Source organism: Bos grunniens, chromosome 26 (genome assembly GCF_055505025.1).
Source record: "Bos grunniens cultivar Pamir isolate PY7600 chromosome 26, Bosgru_T2T1.0, whole genome shotgun sequence".
NCBI classification, from domain to species: Eukaryota; Metazoa; Chordata; class Mammalia; order Artiodactyla; family Bovidae; genus Bos; species Bos grunniens.
In genome coordinates, this window is record NC_141190.1 from 17,944,627 (window position 1) to 17,966,843 (window position 22,217).

At 46.9% G+C, this 22,217-nt stretch overlaps 1 protein-coding gene across 3 annotated transcripts in view; it reads right to left on the reverse strand.

Moving 5' to 3' along the window:
- TLL2 (tolloid like 2) overlaps positions 1-22,217 on the reverse strand; it is a 144,123-nt gene that overhangs the window by 92,538 nt on the left and 29,368 nt on the right. For all 3 annotated transcript variants that reach the window (XR_015155867.1, XR_015155868.1, XM_086379324.1), the window contains exon 2: positions 12,538-12,648. Coding sequence is in view for 1 of the 3 variants with exons in the window: in XM_086379324.1 (XP_086235450.1) it covers positions 12,538-12,648 (111 nt within the window). In the remaining 2 variants the exon portion in view is untranslated. The remainder of the gene's footprint in view (positions 1-12,537; positions 12,649-22,217) is intronic.

A 22,217-nucleotide genomic window follows, 5' to 3' on the forward strand; every position in this document is an offset into this window, starting at 1 on the left:
CAGAGCCCAGCTCTTCTGCTTCTGTCCTTAGATGGCCAAGAAAATATATTCCTAAATAAACTCTTCTATCGAGCTATATTGAGTAGGATTCTGTATCTCTAAACTGAAAGGACCTTGCCTAGAAGGTCAAGCAGTAAACTCCTCTTTGTCCTGGTTTCTCAAGTTATATCTCTCAGTTTTGACTCGGGCTCCCAGATTCAAGGTCCTTTGTTGGCAGGGGGCGGGTGGGGGGGAGGTGGGGTGGCGGGGCTGGGATAGCGGCTCCCTGCACGGATGCCCAAGGGTGGTCCCTGCCCCTCCCCAACCTGGTCTGCACCCTGTTGTGACTTCAAGTAGCCTTCCGGCCCAGTTTCTCCAAATTCTGACAAACGCAGTCATAACAAAAATCAATCCAAAGGTGAATTAACTTTTCCCAACACTTCAAATTCACAGAGAACTCTGGCTTCAGTCCAAGGTATAAGTCAGCCTCTGAACGAGGCCTCAGGGAGAGAGATGATAGAATCCTTATGTTGCGTTCTTTTTTCCTTCCCAAAGAGCAGATGTGCACTCTATCAGATGCCTCTTTTTCATCTCAAATCATCTCACTAAATTGAAAACTTTATGGGCGGAATAACTGCCAGGCCTCACCCGGTTCCTCGCCCCAGTCCTCTCCAGTTGCTGACTGCACGCGGAGCCAGCCCTGTCCTCAAGCGGGGGATTTAGGGAGTTTGGGCTCCACACTTGAGGGTCACAGCGGCACATCGCCTTTGGCTCCGATTTTGATCTAAGGAATTCTGCTTAATGTCTGACCCCCATCCCCACCTTATTCTCTCAGGCCAAGGCTCTGACTTCTTGTCCTCCTTAGTACCTACTTCGCGGAAGAACCAGGGTCCTTGCCTTTTCTTCCCAGCTTCCAGCATGGCACTGGAACCCTCTGTGAGTTTTATTACAGGCCTCTCTGATGCTGTCTGCCTGACTCTCTGGTCTCGAACATTCCTGCCTTCTCCATCAGGTCTTGGGTCCCAGGCTGGACGCCCAATACCGACTTCTGCCTGATGACAGCTGTCACACCTTCTCTCCAGGGGTGAGTTCTGCCCACTGGACCTCACCTCCTCTGGGAAGTCGGTAGGGCCCCCAAACCCATGGGGTCTTTTGGTTCCAGGTCCTCCCCCACCTCAGCCTGCCCCATTCCTGCAGTACTGCCAAAGCAGGACCATAATCACGCCCATCATTAAAATTCCATCTCCTTAATGGCGGAAGAAAAAGTGGATACAGCTGTACCCTTGGTGCTGAGCACAGAAAAGGTTCCCAGTTAGCATCTGGTCCTTAAAGGAAGAAGAGAGGGAGTGGAGGGAGAGAGAGGGAAAGGGACTCTTACCAAGAACACAGTGTTCAGCAGAGCTGTGGGCAGACCCAAGGGGAGTGTAAGACATGCCTAAGTCACAGTGCAGCTATAAAGATCAAGTTCTAGACTGTGGGAGCCGAGGCAAATTCTCTCTGGAAGAGAAGGGGTGAAATAGAGCCATCAGCGAAGGGTGAGCTCAGATCCGCAAAGAAAAGAGCTGAGAGGAGCTCTGGAGGAGTGGGAAGAAAGGCTGGCACTTTGTCTCTGGCTTGGAAAAGACCCAAGGACCACTCCAAGGCTCTGTACGAAGGTATCAGTAAAGGTAAGCTACTGACCATGTGGCCAAAGGATACCTTCTTCAGATACTTTTGCAGGGTGATCTGGGCTTGCCCAGCCCGAGAGCACCACCCCTGAGCATGCGCCTTTCTTCATTGCTGGATCCCATGCCAGGCACCCACATTCAAATGAACAGTCCTAACCCCAAGTGGCCTGCGGGAGCAGAGGAGCAAGGAGGCCACCATGCAATCCTGAGGCTCCATCTTCAACTCACAAGGGTTTGTCTGCTACTGTCCCTGTGCCCAGGCTGATGCTGGAACTAAAGAGAGAGCGCCAAAAGCAAACAAAGAGAAGTCACAGCTGTTGACAGTTTGGTGGGCAAAGCAAGGCACACACTGAACATGAACACAGCAACCTGAGATGGCAGGGGGCAGGATGAAGAGCAGCTCCATAAGTGCCTAGAACTCGCCCTTGTCTTCTATCTTCACCTCTCAAAGGTAGTGGTGGGGAAACCAAGGCTTCACAGCTCAAGGTAACAGGGTTAGTGGTGAAGCCAGCAACTATTTCTAGAAGCAATGCAGTGTGGAGGCTAAAAGCAACCTTTGACATTAGACAAAGTTAAGTCCTAATCTTGGCTCTACCAATAGTTGTGTGATCAAAGAAAGGTTACACACTTCTCTGAACATTAGCTTACATATCTGTAGGTTATCAACAGTACCTGCCACATAGAGCTGTTGTATGAAGATTAAATGAGATCATTTAAGACATTATTTGGAGAAGGAAATAGTAGCCCACTCCAGTATTCTTGCCTGGAAAATCCTGTGGACAGAGGAGCCTGGCAGGTTGCAGTCCATGGGGTCACAAAGAGTCGGACGTGACTAAGCGACTAAACAAGACAATTAGCATACCACAAACAGTAGTTACTCTTTTGGCTGTTGCCATCAAAGAAGAACCAACATCTAATCCATTCTCAGATCTTTGTTTGGCCAACTTCATGACCTAGAGTTTGACTCAGGTGGACTAGGGAAGGCTTTATGTTGGAGATTGATAGAGATTCCCCATGACTGGTGGGATCTAAATCCAAGGATCTGATCAGATGACACTGGTGCAGGCCCAGCTCCAGAAACCCCAGCGGCATGCAGGCAGGCTACTGCAAAGGAAACGACTCCAAGGCATCTAGGGAGTGTGGAGTCTGGGACACAGGTGGGCTGGGAGATGAGAAGGCAGGAGCCAGCATACAGATAGTCATATGGGTATTATTCCTTGAGCACCTACTATTCCTCAGACTCCAGGCTGAGTGCTTTACCTCCCACACTTTCCCATTCCCCCCACATTTCCAATTTCCAAATAAGGAAGGAATCCCCTAACTCCTACAGTTAATCAGTACAGAGCCAGGGAGGCCCGCCTGACCCCAGCATCCATGCCTTTCTATCCTGCAGCTCTAGGATCCAGTATGTCCCCGTGAGAACATCTCTGATAGAGTGGAAACAGACAGGACCTAAGTTTCATAACTTGGAATTCACAGAGTAAACTTCTTAAAACTGCAAGCAAAACTGTGTATGTATCTTTTTCTCAAAGAAGTGCTGAAAATACTCATCAGACTCTCAGAGGAATTTGTGAAGCACAAAATATCAAGTCCAATATAAAGAGATAAAAAGAAGTCCCCAAGACCTTATTCCCAAGCTCTGGAGGAGATAGTGGAAAGGATGAGTAAGATTGCTCCTGACAGCTTCTTGTTCCTCTAAACCCAGCAAGAGTGATCTCACCCAGATGATGTTTTCTGATGTGACAGAGGACAGTTTTGAACACAACCGTCTCCATCTCAGCAAGCCTAACCTGCCATTCATCCATAAGCTCAGGACACCGTCCCTTCTACAGGATGTCACAGGGAGCCATCACTGCCCCTGTTTCTTTCCTGGATGCTGGTCAGTTAGTAGCAAGCATGCCCACCGCCAATAAAGATTAATGAAAAGCTAAAGCTACGTCTACCCAGCATGGGAAATGTCTCCATGGGAGGACAGTCAAAAAAACCACAGCCTGTTGATGGGACTGCTCAAAGCAACCCCCACTCACAAGTTCTCTCAAGGGCCTCACAGCTAAAAATGTGTCCAGGAACAGAGACATGTTGGGTCCCTTGGAAGGCAGGGCCCAGGAACCCGTGTGGTATGTGTGGGTCTCTCATGGGTACGCTTTAGCCTTTTGTGCCTAAATTTAGCCCCTCAATGCTCAATGGCCTCTGCTTCCTCTCTTTTCTCCAGCTTGAAGCACCAGAGCTCAAATACAGAGTTCAAACTGGCTTGAAGGAAGTCAGGATGTGGTTTCATGAGACCCTCTATTCAGAGGAGACTCTGAGACCAGGTGATGGTAGCACATACTCCTATGAGTCACAGACAAAGTAGGAGAAGGAACTCAAGGAGTCGAAGGCTCTGTGGGGTCCATCTGTGAGAGATAAGGCCTAAGGAGAGGAGGCAAGTTACCCTAACTTAAGTCTTTGACTCTCTCCAGCTGATTTATTGTTTTGAACCCAAACGCCCAAACTGTTGGGCTTATGTGGACATTCTACACAGATGGCAGGAGTTAAGAGTTAGGTTGGTTCTTTAAAAAGAAATGGACATGGCCCAGTGGCTCAAAAATAGGCAAGGCGGGAAACGTCAGCTTCCATCAGAGCCAGTAAGTAATTAAAGCCATTTCCCCTTCCAGAGTCTTCATTACAAAGAGCAAGAAATCAGATCCATTACCCGGATGGAGAGAACTGCAAGATGAGATTTCCTCTCCAAGTTTCTAAACATTTGCAAAGATGAGAATGTTCAACTTCACTTCCTGGACGCTTTAGGACAGAAACAAACAACCAGAAAGTCCCAAAAAGTCAAGAGCACAGGCCTTTTCTCCACATCTTGTGTGGTTAGGGGGAGAGATATCCCTGAATTCAGAAATGGGTTGTCAGGCTCTGCACGCCCACATCAGAGAGGATGCAAAAGGATGGGAGAATGTGTGTGTGCCTGCGTGTGTGACTGTGTGTGTGTCCCGCTAAGTACTTCCTTCACTACACAGCTAATCCGATTAGCAGCTTTAGGAAACTCTGCAATGTTAATTCAAGGGCCCCATTCATAGAACAGCTTGGCCCATGCCTGCCCAGAACTCCCATTCTTCTCACTGCACATAAAACACTCACAGAAGGACGTTCTCTCCCTGAAGAATGCACTCTCGCCTCCTTACCCCCACACACATCCGAAAGGCTGCTGCCACTTCTCATGGTGGGGGGAATGGGACTGTCTGAAAATGGGCAGAGGGGAAGAACAGTACTCTCTCCGTCTCAAGCACAAAATCAGGTTGATATTAACAACACTGTCAACCCAGGTGGCCACTAAAGCCAGCATCTGTGCTGAAAGGGTGTCATGAATCTCCCCAGTCACAGGGCCCTGGGCAAGCCATTGGTTGTCTGTGGACCTTCATTTCTTTTTCTGTAGTGTGGGGACTTGGAGCAGAGGGCATAGCTGGGACAGAAGACTGGAAGGAAGGACACTGGGGGTCTGTACAGACACTATGCCATAGTGTTTCGCTGGAGGACGAAGAGAGGGAAGGGAATGAGTGTGTGGGCTGTGGATAAAGCATCGAGGACCTGTGGCACCAGATAAGGAATGTTTCTGATAAGGGATGGGGAGTCATGGAAGGGTTTTAAAAAGCAGTGCATCAGTTTTCTCAGGCTGCCATGACAAGTTACCACAGAGTGGGCGGCTTACAAACAGGTATCTATTCTTTCCCAGTTCTAAAGGACAGCAGTCTGAAATCAGGAGGTCAGCAGGGCTATGCTCCCTCTGCTCTAGGCTCTAGGGGAGAATCCTTCCTTGCCTCGTCCTAGCTTGTGGTGATTAAGTGATTAACCGAAAGTTGCTCAGTCATGTCTGACTCTTTGCAACCCCATGGACTACACAGTCCATGGAATTCTCCAGGCCAGAATACTGGAGTGGGTAGCCTTTCCCTTCTCCAAGGGATCTTCCCAACCCAGGGATCAAACCCAGGTCTCCCACATTGCAGGTGGATTCTTTACCAGCTGAGCCACCAGGGAAGCCCAAGAATTCTGAAGTGGGTAGCCAATCCCTTCTCTAGTGGATTTTCCGAATCCAGGAATCGAACCGGGGTCTCCTGCATCACAGGCGGATTCTTTACCTCTCCACAATCCTTGGTGTCCATTGGCTTGTAGCTATATCACTCTTCATGTGGTCTTCCTCTCTGTGTTCTTCTGTGTCCTCTCTTCTTATAAAGATTCTAGTCACTGGACTCAGGGCCCCCCAAATCAAGGATGATCTCAAGATGCTTAACTAATTAGATCTGCAAAGACTCTTTTCAAACAAGGTTGTATTCTGGGGTTTGGATAGACATAAATCTAGGGGAACACTATTCAATCTAGCACATTGGTTGCAAGGTCAGGTCCAGGAAGATCACTTGGAAGCAGGATGGGGAAGCAGAAACTGGAGGCAGGGAGACTGATCTAATCAGAAATAATTACCAATAGCCTAGGATCCTAAATGACCAGCAAGGGAGCTCCCTTCTGGGGACCCAGAGCCCTCAGCAGCTATTTTTGTGGCCAGCCCAGCACACTGAGTGGGCTCTCAAACCCACCTAGGTACAAGGTCTTGGCTCACTTCCTGGTCCAGAAAGACTCCAGCTCCTTTCCCAGGGCTAGCAAAGGCATGGCTACATGCACCCTGTTGGTTTCCATTCCTTCCTTCTGGCAACATGGCAGACAGGTTGGTACCACGGAGGACACAGCCTAGGAGACTGGAAGCCTTGGGTTCTAGTCCTGACACTGCAACTGGCTGAATTTGGGACACAGGGCACATCTAGAGAACGAGGCAGACCAGATCATTTCTAGAACAAGGACACTGTTTCATTCAGCAACCAGGAAAGCAGCTCCAAGTTCACAGGAGAGAGCAGGGAAAGGAGGGATCTGGGGCCACAATGCATCCCATCCCCCTCCAGGGATTTAGCCCTGTTCCCACCCCACCCTCCCAAAAACTCAGGGGTAATTACCCAAACTTGGAAATGAGATAACCAATATCTAAGAATACATCCTTTCACACATTTGGAAGTACAAAGAGCGGATAAAGGTGTGGTTCCTTTAAAATTTTTTTTTTTAACCAAAGCAAACGTTTAAAGATCTATGCACAGCGTTGTTCACAGTAGCAATGTCTCTAATAGAAAACAACAACAAAAAAACATTACAGAAAAGAAGAAAAACAGCCATCATGTCCATCTGTATAGATTAATTTGATAAATGGTGGCAAAGTTGTACATGAAATGTGATCAACCTCAAAATACCACATGAAAAGATGCCCAGGGTATGGTGTTAAAGACGCAGGTTACGCAAGAGGGTGTTAAGAGAAATTCCTTTTATGTTTAAAAAATATCTTCACATGACCTGAGAGCAGTAAGGCTGGAAGGGGTCCAGCAAACAGATCCTGATGCGGACCCCTAACGCTGGGAGAAAAGGGGATTTTCATTTTATACTTTTTACAGTTTCGAGCTATTGGACTTTTTTTTTTTTTAACAACCAGTGGTATTAGTTTAATCAGCAAAAACAATTTAAAATATTCCCATTATGAAAATAAAATAACTGTTTTACATAGATGCAAAGTCCTATAGGCCCTCAGAGAAAAGTAATCAAGATAAAAATAACCTTGCATAAAAACACACCAGAAAAAACTATATATCTCTAGCTTGGGAAGGAGGAAATATCAGGAAGGTTTATGTTTCAAAAGCCTCATGCCCGAGCCCCCAAAGTTCCCTCCTGCACATAACAAATGTCCATCATCCTCTACTTTAACCTTGAACCCACCTAGGTCAGTGTTCTTTCTACAAATACCACTACTAACAATGAGGAAGAACAGGAAGGGCTGATATTTATTGAGCATTTCTCATGTGCCAGGCACTGTGCTCAGCACTCTGCATGTATTCTTTCCTTTGGTCCTCACAACATCACTCCAAGGTGAGGAGTACTACTCTACCCATTTAACAGATGAAGATACTGAGGCCCCGCTCAAGGATTCAAGCCCAGACAGTCTGAGGTCAAAGCTAGTGATGGTGACCAGTGCTTTGACTACACTCCTGAGAGCAATGCCCTGTGGGAGCTTTTCACCCCTAAGGCTCCTGGGAGATGATTCAGGGCCTGCCAGTCTCCATCTACTTCTTCCTTCTCTCTCCAACCTTCTAGATACAAAAGTGCTGGGCCACCTCTGGGGGATCCAAAGTCGAATCTGTGTGGACTCTGTTCTCTCTCAGCTCACAGTGGAGAAGGAATGAGAAGACAGATTCTCAGGTTTTTAGAGCATGATGCTCACCATGGTAGCCTTAGAGCACCATGAAGGAGTCAGCAGCAGGGCTGCTAGGCTTCCCTTCCCTGCACATCCTTCAGGCAACCTCCCAGACAGGCAACTCTCGGGCAGCTGGTCATTCAGCTGGCATGGTGGCTGGTCACAGCCCAGCCTCTCTTTGAGGTCTTTTACTTACATTTGCAAGCCTGGGTCCCCATGCTGTGCCATGGCAGGTCCCCCAAGGACAGCAGGAGGATTGCTGAGAGGAGCCACCCTGAGCATTCATGATGATGATGCTGTGCAGTTCTGAAGGGATGAGTGGGGTCCCCAAGCTGGAAAGACCAAGACCCAGAGGTCTCCCTGGGTCCTGCATGGTCACCTCCGCTGCTTTCCAAATCAACACGTACCCACACAGCTGTAAATTGGTGCAACCACTTGGGAAATCTGACTGCATCTACTAATAACTTACAAATACCCTGTGACCCAGCAATTCCACTCCTGGGTACATAAACAGAAATGAGTGCTTATGTCCACCGAAAGGCAGATACAAGACTGTGAGTAGTAGTTTCAGTTATCATATCCCTAAACCGTCAAATGTCTAAATGGCTCTCAATGGAATAATGAATAAACTGGGGTATTTTCATGCAGGAGAACACAGCACAAGAACCAAAGAGGACAAACCAGAGCTTCACACACAACATGGGGGAAATTCCACAGTCACAAAACTGAGGGGGAGGAGACACAAACAGCACAAACTGCACAGGTCCATTCACGTCGGTGAAATGCATCCGTGTGGAGAGAGGTCAGATGAACGGCTGCCGTGGGGTGGGTGCTGGCTGGAAGGGGGCATGAGAGGGAGTCTTGGGGCTCTGGAAATATTCCACCCCTTGGTCTGGACACAGAAAACTATATCATACTGCATGTCTGAGCTATGTGAAGTTCACTAATTTTTTGTTCGCGTTGCATGGCTCACGGGACCTCAGTTCCCTGACCAGGGATTGAACCCGGGCCGTAGCAAGGTTCCCTAGTTTTAAGTACTAAAATAATATAACAAAAGTGAAGTGAGTGAAAGTTGCTCAGTTGTGTCCAACTCTTTGCAACCCCATGGACTATACAGTCCGTGGAATTCTCCAGGCCAGAATACTGGAGTGGGTAGCCATTCCCTTCTCCAGGGGATCTTCCCAACCTAGGGATGAAACCCAGGTCTCCAATATTGCAGGCGGATTCTTTACCAGCTGAGCCACAAAGGAAGCCCAGGAATACTGGAGTGGGTAACCTATCCCTTCTCCAGCAGATCTTCCTGACCGAGGAATTGAACCAGGGTCTCCTGCATTGCAGGTGGATTCTTTACAAGCTGAGCTACCAGGGAAGCCCAATATAGCAAAAAAGAAAATTAAAAAAAAATTAATCACACAAAACTTACAATCTGATCAACTTCTCTAGGACACCAGTAAGAATCTGGCAGGGGGAGGGGATGGGGGGGCATATATGATGAGCTGGAATGAGAGAATTATGAAGAGATGCTTCCTTTGGTTGGAGCTCAATTATGATGCAATTTACACACCATGTAAATAACGGTGTGAGAAATAATTTGGGTTCTGAAATCCCATTTAACATTCAAATGGACTTTTCAAACCGTACAGGAGAGGTCCCCTCCAATCCAAAGAAGTGATAATCATAAAGCCAGACACCAAAAGAAGCTTGTTACTCCTTTCTTCCGGCCACAGGCGATGAGGACCCCTGACCTCCTGACAACCTTTGCCCTCTTGCCTTCCTCTCAGCCCTACATCCTGTGTGGAGCTTGGCCTAGTTCTTGCAAGCTGCTCGTGTTCCCCATGAGCCATGGCAGTTGCCCCCACCCTGCTGAGCACAGTCCTACCGCACCCCGCACCCCGCCACATAAAGAAGGAGCAGACCTTGGACAAGAAGGGAGCTTATCACCAATTCAGCGGAGGTTGCCATCCCATTTCCCACCCCAAGAATGACCCCTCCCTCGGTATGGAATGTCCTTCTCTCCTCTTCGACTCCTTCTCCAATCTGGGAATCCCGTCCACCTCCCCAGGACCTCCTCCTCTGGGAAGCCTTTCTGACTCCCCCACACCAGCAATGGCACCCTTCTCGGTGTCCCTACTCCCCCTGTGCTTCCTGGGACCTCTGCCTCTAACTCTTCATTCGTTTTGCATCTATTTCCTCCGCGAGCTGGTGAACCCTTAAGAGACACCTCAGTCTATACCTTCTCAGGATTTGGCACTAGACCTGGCACAAAATGAACACTCAGTAGAGGTTTCAATTAATAATTGAGTGAGTGAGTGAGTCAACTGGGACCATACCCAGAAATATGAATACAGTGTATTCGCCTTCCCTCCCAAATGAATACAGATCCCAGGGCCTTTTGTGCCAGGAGATGCTGAAATGGAGAATTGGTAAATTAGTTCTAGTGGAATCTTTGAGCTGTGGGGGGGGGGGGGGCGGCTTTGGGGATGTTCTTGAATGCCACCAAGCAGAGGGGAAGGGGTGGCCCTGACAACCCCTCTTCCACCGTCACCACCAGCGAGCGGCATGGTAAGGCTACCCAAGCATCCAGTCAGGAACCCAGCAACCTCAGGGCTGCAGATGGGATGTCAAGAGCAGTGGTAGAGGGGACTCCACCAAGCTCCTCCAGCCATAGATAAGCAAATTACATTTCCATTCAGAAACATTAGGCAGGACCCCTGCCGCCCACAGAGGAAAGCCCCAGCTCTCTCAGGCCACAGACACTGGGTACCATGGGAGTTGCCTCCACTCTGGGCACATTCCCACCCACCCTGTCAACAGGCACCTCGATCATCTACCCCAACTTCTCCAGGTGCCTCTATCTTCAATAGCTCCCCAAAGAGCCACCCTCCAGTGATGCACAGCTTCCTCTGTTCCTTAAGGCAGCCCCTTTCATACTCCCTGTCTCTGCACACAGTCTCTCCTCTGGCTGAAATGTCTCCTCTTGATTCTTCACCTAAGGAACTCCTATTCATCCTTCAAGACACAAGACCATTCCCATGATGACTTTCTTGGCCCCACTGCTCTTGATTCGTTGTAACCCTTGCCCAGAGGAATGACAATTTATCTATGCTTCAGTTTCATTCTGCTGGACTGGGTGCCTTAGTGATTCCATCTGTCATTGCCTGAGAACATGCCACGTGCCAGGCACCAGGTTAGCCCATTCCTTTCGGAGTAAATCCTCCCAACCCCTACTGACCGGTGTGCTGGTTTCATCCTCATTTTAGAGACAGGAAGACTGAACTCTGAGATGTTAGTGAGCTCGTCCAGGTCTAAGCTCTGTCTGCCTGGCATGAAAGCTCTCCTTGAAGGCGGAGGCCACACGCTATTCCTCTTTCTCTTACCAGCACTGCACTAGACTCATGAGAGGTGCTAAAAAGGGAAGTATCCAGTATTATAATACAGTAGAGTGTCATTGGAGAGGAAATGGCACCCCACTCCAGTACTCTTGCCTGGAAAATCCCATGGACGGAGGAGCCTGGTGGGCTGCAGTCCATGGGGTCGCTAAGAGTCGGACACGACTGAGCGACTTCACTTTCAATTTTCACTTTCATGCATTGGAGGAGGAAATGGCAACCCACTCCAGTGTTCTTGCCTGGAGAATCCCAGGGACGGGGGAGCCTAGTGGGCTGCCATCTATGGGGTCGCACAGAGTCGGACACGACTGAAGCGACTTAGCAGCAGCAGCAGCAGCAGCAGAGTGTCATCAGTTATGCAAGACGAATGCTCTGGAGATCTGCTGTATCACATCGAGCTTGTAGTTTCCAGTATTGTGTTGTACATTTAACATTTTGTTAAGACAATAGATCTCACATTAAGTGTTCTTACCACAATTTTTTAAAGCCTCAAAAGAAAGGAAAGGAGAGTGGGTAGAGGGGTCACAGGTAGGACAGAAAGTGTAGCATCTGGCACACAGGAGCCTTGGTCACTGTCAGCCACACAGCCTATCATCTCCACAATGCAGAACCCTGGGCTTCTTTCTGAGATTGGAGATTCCACAGAGGGGAGGCGTCTGAGTACAGGGGGCAGGGGGGTGAGGAGAACTCAGGAAACCAGTCTCGTCACTGCTTACCCCAAGGTGAAGGCATGCAAGGAGGGTGGGAGAGGTGCTGTCCAAGCTTTATACGCCTTGTCAGTGTTTCCTGGCCCAGGGGGCATTTCCACCTGGTTTGTAGGCCAAGCAAGTGCACAATACCCCTGTTTCCTCGCCATCTCCCGCCACAAGCATCTTCCCACTACTAATCAGCATCAGCATCACCACCACATGCCCTCAGTGGAGCCTCTCTAGGAATTCTCTCCATTTGGGAAGTGCCAGACCCTGAGGCCAGAGTCCTGAGAACCTGTGTTGAGTTCAAGTCTCTGAGCTTAGGGTTGAACCTTTGGATAAAGAGGCAAATGGAGGTCTTCTTAGAAGGACAGGTAAATTTCAGCTTCCCAGCCTGCAATGGAGAAGAAGTGGTCCCTCTGGTTTTCCATTGACAGGTGGGCCCTGGATCAACAGGCCAAATACCAATGATTTGTGGTCCACATCTACCCACGTCTGAGTCCCCGCCCTTTCCTCCAGGGCAGGGGCGGAGGGGACATCGTACTTACCTGTGCTGTGTCCCATGTCCTCCACTGACTGCTTGACCCAGTCATGGGCTTTGTCGATGTGAAATAACTTCAGGTCCTCTTCATCTAAGGCAATGTCTCCCCAAAAGACAGCTGGGAAGGAAAAATAGAAGTGTATCAATTTAAGCTGGAGATCAAAGAATGAATTTACTGGTGGCCCAGAGGGTATTGGAAGCTAAGTAGCAAACTCTAGAAAAGATAGTCCATCCAATCAAATTTCTCCCTGAGCCTAAGAGACAGGACTGGTAGAGAGAGAACAACAGATAATAAATCTGTGCATCAAAGCCACAGGGCTGGGGCCAACTGAACTGAAGGTTAAAGGCCTAGGTCAGGAAAATGCAAAACCAGAGTGAAATATTGTCTCACGTCTGTTAGAATGGCTGTTATCAAAAACACTAGAAAAGGAAGTGTGGGCAAAGATGTGGAGAAAAAGCAACCTTTGTGGAGACTTCCCTGGTGGTCCAGTGGCTAAGACTCTGAGCTCCCAGTGCAGGGGTCCTGAGTTTGATCCCTGGTCAGGGAACTAGATCCCACATGCTACAACTAAGACCCAGCACAGCCAAATAAATAAATATTAAAAAAAAAAAAAAAGAAACCTTTGTGCACTGTTGGTGGGCATGTAAATTGGTACAGCTCTTCTGGAAAACAAGCTTTCCTGGTGGCTCAGTGGTAAAGAACCCGCCTTCCAATGCTGAGGACACAGGTTCAATCCCTGGGTCAGGAAGATTCTCTGGAGAAAGAAATGCCAACCCACTCCAGTATGCTTGCCTGGGAAATCCCACTGAAAACGGAGCCTGGCAGGCTACAGTCTATGGGGTTGCAAAAGAATCAGACATGACTTAGTGACTAAATGACAAAAACCATGGAAAACAATATGGCAGTTTCCCCCAAAAATGAAAAACAGAACTACTATGTGACCTAGCGGTTCCACTTCTGAGTACTTACCTAAAGAAAATGAAAACACTGACTTGAAACAATATCTGTATCTCCACGTTCATTGCAGCGTTATTTACAATAGCCAAGATATGGAAACAACGTTAAGTGTCAGCCATGAAAAAAGAACAAAGTCTTGCCAGCTGCAACAACATGGATGGATGTGGAGGGCATTAGGCTAAGTGAAATAAGTCAGACAGAGAAAGACAAACATCACATGATCTCTTTTACATGCAGAATATATATATTCCACATGAAAGCTTATATGTATATATATATATACAAACATGGTTGCCAGAGGCAGGGAGTGGGGCAGGTGTGGGAGAAATAGGTAAATTATTTTTATTGTTTTTATTTTGTTGTTGTTTAAATAAGTTGAGTTAAAAAAAAAGAATCGAGCAATTCATAGTGGGAATGAAAAGGAATGGAGAGAATCTGGAAAATCAGGAACTTGGGGAGTTGGAAGAGCCAACCTATTCTTATCACTAAACAGTAAAAGAAAAACTGAGAAGGCCTTTGAGTAACAAAGACTGATTAAAACTCAGGCTCATGGTGTAGAGAACTGGGAACCCTCAGTCAATGCCAGCAGAGGTATAAAATGGTATACTCCCTATGGAAGGTGTTCGGCATTTTTCTACAAAGTTAAATTTATCACAAGACCCAGCAATTTCACTCCTAGAGATCTCCACAAAGGAAATGAAAATATAGGTCCACATAAAGACATGTACTCAAATGTTAACAGCAGCCTTATTAATGTGCTGTGCTGTGCTTAGTCGCTCAGTTGTGCCCAACTCTTTGCAACCTCATAGACTGCAGCCCGCCAGGCTCTAGGAGCCTTATTAATAATTGCCCCAAACTTGAACACAACCTAAATGTCTATCAACTGTTGGATGGATAAACAAAATGTGGTCTATATATATGATGGAAAACTATCTAGCAATTAAAAAGAACAAACTTAAAAAAAAAAAGAAGTCTTGACACAGGCTACAATACGTGATTCTAAAAAACATCATGCTAAGTGAAAGAAACCAGATGCAGAAGACTACATCTTATATGATTCCATTTATATGAAGCATCTAGAAAGACAAGTTTATAGAGCTAGAAAGAATAATGATTGCTTATGGCTGGGGGTGTGGATGAGATCAGACTATAAGTTGCCATGAAGGAATTTTTCCAGGTAGTAGAAATGTTCTAAAATTGGACTGTGGTGACGGTTTGCACAACTACCGATTGGCTTAACTCTTTGAAATTTACACTTCTTTTCACCTTGTTAAAAAGTGTAACAAAGTTGGCTCAGCCAAAGATGGTTTCCAGCTGAGGGTCCTGTGCCCCTCCCACCTTTCTGAAGATTTAGCACAGGTCCACAATACAGGGCCATCTTTTCCTCCAAGGAAAAACATCCTTGTCAATGATGCCTTCACAGTGTGGTCAGGAGCACCCCTCACATTCTGAGAGCAGACAGAGAAGCAAGAGGGCAGAAGGCAAAGGGAGGATATAACACGACCTGGGAAGACTTCAACAAGCCAAGGAAGTAGCACAATGATGTTCAAGCTTTTGTGCCCACATAATTTTTCAAATATTTTATTTATTAATTATTTTTTGACTGTGTTAGGTCTTAGTTGGGGCATGTGGGATCTAATTCCCTGATCAGATCAGATCAGATCAGTTGCTCAGTCGTGTCTGACTCTTTGCGACCTCATGAATCCCAGGCCCTTGCCTTGGGAGCATGTAGTCTTAGCCAGTGCACCACAGGGAAGTCCCCAAAATAATTCTTAAAAGCCCAATATCCTTATGTATATTGTGAGCCTAACATTTAAGATTTCCCCCCATGAGTTTAAATACATTTTTAATTTTGTTCACAAGAAGTAAAAAAAAAAAAAATAGTGAACATTTTATACGATGAAGATTGACTATAATTATAATAACTGTTTCAGAACGTGATTTGGTAAAATAGATTTAACCATCTTATTGAATAGCACATGCTACATCAGAAAGAAAACAAGGAAATATTCATCTTGGGTTTTATCAACATATCTTGAAATAATGAAAGTTCAGAAACCATTTCAGTTATACTTAAAAGAATCACTGTCGTTAACTCTTATTTCAGTTGTTTTGAATTCAAAATATGCCACTAAGCACCATGCATCCCCCTAGACAGAGACTCATACAGATAGGAAAAGACAGGAGAATGCCAGGTCTAAAGTGCCTTGTTTTTAGTTGTGTTCACCTCTTTGCGACCCATGGATGGTAGCCTGCCAGGCTCCTCTGTCCATGGGACTCTCCAGGCAAGAATACTGGAGTGGGCTGCCATTTCCTTTTCCAAGATACCTTGACTCATCATCAGAGAAGGCTGTTCTGTGAGCAGTCATTTCTCATTTTCCCTTTAGTGCTCAGAGGCTTTTGTACTCCAGGATGAGTGACGAGTGATGCTTTCTTCAGTAAAGCTGGGGAGGGACCACCATGACCAGGGCATCCTCCAGCAGTTTTAATACAGAATCTTGTGTGGAAGCTTTAGAATCTGGATATTCATTCCCTTAAATTCTCTGCACAGTGCAGCCCTTTCTAAGTCTCTGGTACCCCTGCACACACCAGTTTGCAAACCAGAGAGTAACAGAGGTCAGGGCAAGGGAGCTTCCTAAGTCAGAGGGCTGCCGAGAAACTCCTCCTGGGCTTCCTCAGCCCGCCTTGGTCTCCATCTGTTTTCCAGCCCTTCAAGGCCCAGCACTCAGGAGTCCTGCTTCAAAGGGAAGGAGTCCCAGGCTGCTTCCCACATAAGGAATTCTTCCTGAAATCACTTCCAGCCTGCATGTGTTGTATTGTTCACTTGGGGAGGTAGGTTGATTAAAAACATTAATTTTAAGCCAGAGGAGTCCTGGGTTCAAATCCTGTTATGGCCATTTGATAGCTGTGTGACCTTAAACATATCATTTGACCTTGCTGAGCCTCGGTTTCCTCATCTTGAGATAGAATTACCTACCTTGCAGAGTTGGCAAGAACTAAATGAAGTAAGTGTGTTAAACACTCGGTACGACAGGTCCTGGCCCTGAGGGAGCATTCAGTGAGGAGTCGTGTCACTGTAATTTTCACTGGGTTCCCTGTCTTTCTCCTACTCTGCTCTGTCTTCATCCAGAAGCCCCTTTCCTGTGAAGCTCACTGAGCTCCCAACAGCCATATCTCTGAATGAAAGTATTCCTCCCACTCCTGAAACATGCCAGCCTTTCTCTGTGTTCCTTTAGGAAAAACAGTCCCAACCAGACCACATCAACCAGACCACAGGAGCTAAATTGTGTCTGTGCATCTACCTAACAAATATTTACTAAGCCCACAAATGCAAGGGTGGGGGTACAGGAAGTGAAGCTGGGGGTGTGGGGAGGAATAGTGTATTCTATAATGCTTTAAATTAATATTGGATTGTCCATATGCAGTAATTCTTGACCTTTCTCATTCCCATTTTATAGATGAAGAAACTGAAATTCCGAGAAGAGAATGACTTGTTTGGGGTCACACAGCCAGCGAGTGGCAGAGCCAAAACAACCAAACCCGGGCTTTTTTCAGTTCCCACGTTTCCTTCCTCAGTTTCCCGTTCTACCAGATTCCAAGTGCCTTGAGGACAGGCTCCAGCTGTACACATATTTCATACAGCAAATCTCACTTTATACTAAGAAAAGCCATCATATAGGTGCTCTGGCTCAGAGTGAAGTACTGAATGAGACAAAATGTCCAAGTTGTGCCTGTGTAACCGTGAACAAATAGCCTCTCTGAATCTCAGTTACCTCATCTTTCACATGAGAATAAATAATTATAATAGCTTCCCCACAAGGTTGTTGTGAGCATCAAGTCAGATACTGTGAGTAAAGTTGGCACCAGGCACCACTGGGTGAATATAAGATGCTCAGCTGAGCTGCACCTTCCAGACATGAAGATCCTCAGCAATGGCTCCCATTAATGGTGATGGACAGTGAGATCAGGAGAGGCTGTAACAGGTATGACCTCTCCCACGCCCACAAGGGGGTCATTGACTTACCACTAGCACCCAGCCCAAGGCAGCCCTTACCCACAGCCCCACAGAAGCGGCTGGCCCAGCCTGCCCCTGGGAGCACACACTGGGAAGACCACAGGGTCTGTCACCGGACTGTCCATCTCAGGACCCAGAGAGCCCCCTCCCACACCAGCCTAGCCTCCTCTCCTGTGGTCCTGGAGGGTCCCTGACACCAAATCTGATCTCACACACTGCCCTTCTGTCTAACGGATGCTGTCTTGGAATCCTAAAGGCAGCTCCTTTGTCCCTCAAGGAGATCAAACCAGTCCTTCCTAAGGGAAATCAGTCCTGAATATTCATTGGAAGGACTGATGCTGAAGCTGAAACTCCAATACTTTGGCCACCTGATGTGAAGAACTGACTCCTTAGAAAAGACCTGATGCTGGGAAGGATTTAAGGCAGGAGGAGAAGGGGACAACAGAGGATGAGATAGTTGGATGGCATCACCGATCTGATGGTCTTGAGTTTGAGTAAGCTCCGGGAGTTGATGATGGACAGGGAAGCCTGGCATGCTGCAGTCCATGGGGTCACAAAGAGTCAGACATGACTGAGTGACTGAAACCTGTCCCTCAAAGACACAGTCCGAGAAGGCTGCTGCCTGTCACCTAGATGCCTCTCCTAGAATGATTCACCAGCACTGCACTAGGCTCTGGAAGCTCCCCAACATCAGGCCTCAGACCAGAGTAAGTGGTACCCCAGAAGAGAGGTCCAGAATCAGCTTGTCATCTCCAGTCCTACTCTGATCCCATTCCATAGACATGAGCATGATGTGGAGAGAGGCTGAGTGATTTGTTCAAGGTCCCTAAACAAGGCATTTCACAGAGCCAAGGCTCCAGTCCAGGACGATTCTCATTATGCTGTCATCTGAACTAGTACAGTAGAATCTGTCCACATGCATCTGGGAGCCAAGAGTGAAAATCCCAATGCCAAAGGGGGAAGACATGGGCTTTGGATATTCAAAATAAGCCTGAGGCAACAGTGGGGAGCCATCACCCCAGACTCCAGTGACAACGTGCATGCTCTTCTGCACCTAGTTCCTTCAACGATCTCAACCAGTGCCCCATACGAGAACTCAAGAATGCTCAGGAGTCAGCTTGGAGGCAGGTGCTGTGACCCAGAGGTCACAACTTCATGTCAACACAGTATCTACTGTGGGTTTATGGCTCCTCCTCCAGCAGAAAGGCATGATAAAGAGCAGACTGAGGAAGGAAGGCAGGATGTACACATTTACTGAGCCAAGCACACAGGACGGGCTCTGCCTGCAAGAGAAGGATGCCACCAGAGCCTCCTGCCACGCTCCCATCTTCAGAGGTGGGCTCTATCTGACTGCAGGGACTCTGAGGGCTGCATCCATGGAGTTACAGAGGGAGTCCATTTCTGAAATAGCCTCTCCTCTCAACTAGACAAAGCTTTTGTCTCCTGTTTTTTTTTCCAAGACAACTTGTGGGTCTCTCTTGAATAGACTGGAGAGTCCTCTTGTTCCAGAAGAGTCACAGGACGTTCTACCACACCTGAGCTGCTCTGAGTCCTAGGGCCAGGCCATTCTACTAGAAATTCTCCTCTACAGTCTCATCATGTTCAGTCGCTCAGTCATGTCCAACTCTTTGTGACCCTATGGAGTAGCTCTCCAGGCTCCTCTGTCCATGAGATTTCCCAGGCAAGAATACTGGAGTGGGTTGCCATTTCCCTCTCCAGGGGATCTTCCTGACCCAGGGATTGAACCCTCATCTTCTGCATTGGCAGGCAGATTCTTTACCATCTGAGCCACCAGGGGTCTCATCACAACAGAATTTAATTAACTTCTATCTTCGAAGTTTCATGAAGGCAAAGATTGTCTGCCTGTCCTGTAGGTCCATCTTCAGCACAGAGAGCAGGAAACATCTGTTGAATGAAAGCCTTGAGGAACTTCAGAAGACTGTCTTCTAGCCTGAGTCTCTACACCCGAAGATGAAATCTGAGACCCAGAAAGAGCTTCTCGACCCTCCTTTAAGGGTTTTTTATATGTGAAATAGAAAGTGCACATTCTTCTATAGGGATGGTCACTATGTCTCTATCCAATGGACTAAGGCATATCAGAAAATGAGGACAGGCCATTAGCTCTAAACCCCATAGGAGATAGTCACCAAGCCACTCTCAAGATGAGCAAAAAGTATTATGCATAAAACTCAGGTTGAGTAACTACCCACCATAAAACCAGGACCCAAGGTACCACTAGAAGCTCTGTTAATGCGGGCAAAGATTTTTGTCTACTTTTTTTGCTACAAATATCCCTAGTGCCCAGAACAATGTCTGACATCGAGAATATGCTCACAAAATATTTATTGATAAATTAATGAAAGGAAAGTGTGTTCCAAATTCTATTTATGTAAGTTCAATGCCCAAAGCCTGGCTAAATTATTCTTCAACCACCTGCCTGGGAAGTAACCAGGTCTCCTTCCTTTTGAAATGACAGGCATATCTGAAAACATTAAATTTTCAATAGATAGTGAGTCTTGTTTCCTGCATCTATTCTGCCATTGTGGCCCCAGGGAGGGAAGAAGGTGAAGGCTACTTCAGGGAAGGAGTTGGATATGACCTGGGGAGTCCCCATCAGCAGAAGGGTGAGTAGGAAGAAGCCTTCCACATCAGAGGATATGAATGGGCCATGTGGTGTGAGGGAGCCTGTGCACACAAGGCTCTTAGGAAGTTCCCCAAGGTATAGCCCAGTGTGGCTGCAAGTCTAGAAGCCGCCCACCCACCACACACAGGGGAAATGGGACAATGGGAGCGGAGGGCAATGTCCAGAGACCTGGGCCAAGGGTGCTTCCAAATCTGGTCCCAGCACCTGGTGTCTGGGACTCTGGGTGCTCCCACATGCCTAGGGAGGATGCAAGGGTGTCAAGAGGGCCAGTGGAACAGCAGAGGCCTGAGGTCAACATGACAGGCCATAGAGGATGATTGACAACCAAAGCCAAAGGATCAAGAGTATAGCCTTTACCAGCGGGATCAGCATGTCAGGCTGAAATGCTAGAGCTAAGCAGATACCCCTCAGTATTTTACATTATTTTAATTAATTTAAATTGCCACATGTGGCTAATTGCTGCTGCTGCTGCTAAGTCACTTCAGTCGTGTCCAACTCTGTGCGACCCCATAGATGGCAGCCCACCAGGCTCCTCCATCCCTGGGATTCTCCAGGCAAGAACACTGGAGTGGGTTGCCATTTCCTTCTCCAATGCAGGAAAGTGAAAAGTGAAAGTGAAGTCGCTCAGTCATGTCCAACTCTTAGCGACCCCATGGACTGCAGCCTACCAGGCTCCTCCGTCCATGGGATTTTCCAGGCAAGAGTACTGGAGTGGGCTGCCATTGTAAGTATACAATATGTGCACGTCTACATGCATGTTCAGTTGCTCCCGTTGTGTCTGACTCTTTACGACCCTATGGACTGTAGCCCACCAGGTTTCTCTGTCCATGGGATTCTCTAGGCAAGAATACTGGAGTGGGTTGCCATGCCCTCCTCCAGGGGATCTTCCCAACCCAGAGATTGAACCCACATCTCCTGTGTCTCTTGCATTGCAGGGAGTGTCTTCATCACTGAGCCACCGAGGAAGCCTAAGTATACAATATAAATAATATAAAATAAAATATTGTGTAACATACAATATAGTAATATAAAATAACAAATTCTGTTTAAAATAGCAGCAAAAAAGGATTATATATCTAGGAAAAACCTTGACATAACTAGTAGTCCTATGTTGGGACTTCCTTGGTCCAGTGATTAGGACTCCAAACTCCCAATGCAGGGGTCACAGGATCAATCCTTGGTCAGGGAACTAAGATCCTCCAGGCTGAAAAGTGAAGCCAAAAAAAAAAGTAGTACCACGCTGACACTGTAAAATTCTACTAAAACTTATAAACAGTGACATGAAAAGAAAGACATACTCTGTTTCTGAAACATTCTTTCTGAACTAATGTGTAGGTTTAATATATTTTAATCAAAAGTTCAATACATTTTTTCCTATTATTTTACAAAAGAATATTAAAGTTCATTTGCATAATTAGGTGATAAAAGTCAAGGAGAAGAGTACCAAAGGATGACTGGCCTCATAAAACAAGAAAATACGTTATAAATCTTAGACGAAACTGCAACATGGAATAGTCTGGAAGCAATCCTTAGTCTATATAAGAAAATGTATATATGACAAAAGAGGTCTCACAAAATTGTGGAAAGAGGGGGATTAATCAAAATCAGTAAATTACATGGAGACAATGGGTTAGCTCTTTGAGGAAAAGTCAAGTTGGTTTTGAACCTCTCACCAAAATAAATCACAAATAAATAATTGAAACCAACATATCAGCGGAACAGTATTTACAATGTAATGAGCTAAGTCTACACATTCAAAACACACAGCTATTGAATGGTTACCAAAAGGCAAGACCCATCAGCCTCCTAGGAGAAGACTCTTGAAGGAAGGATTCCTACCACTTGGGTAACTTGCTTCTTCCACCACCGACCCCTGGCTACTGGCAACCCATTCCAGTGTTCTTGCCTGGAGAATCCCCACAGTCAGAGGATCCTGGCAGGCTACAGTCCAAGGAATCATAAAGAGCTGGACACGACTGAGCGACTGAGCACACACACACTAGATGGGCAGCACTGACCTCATCTTGAAACTTGATAGAAACACCCACTCCCAGGGCCTGTCCCAAACCT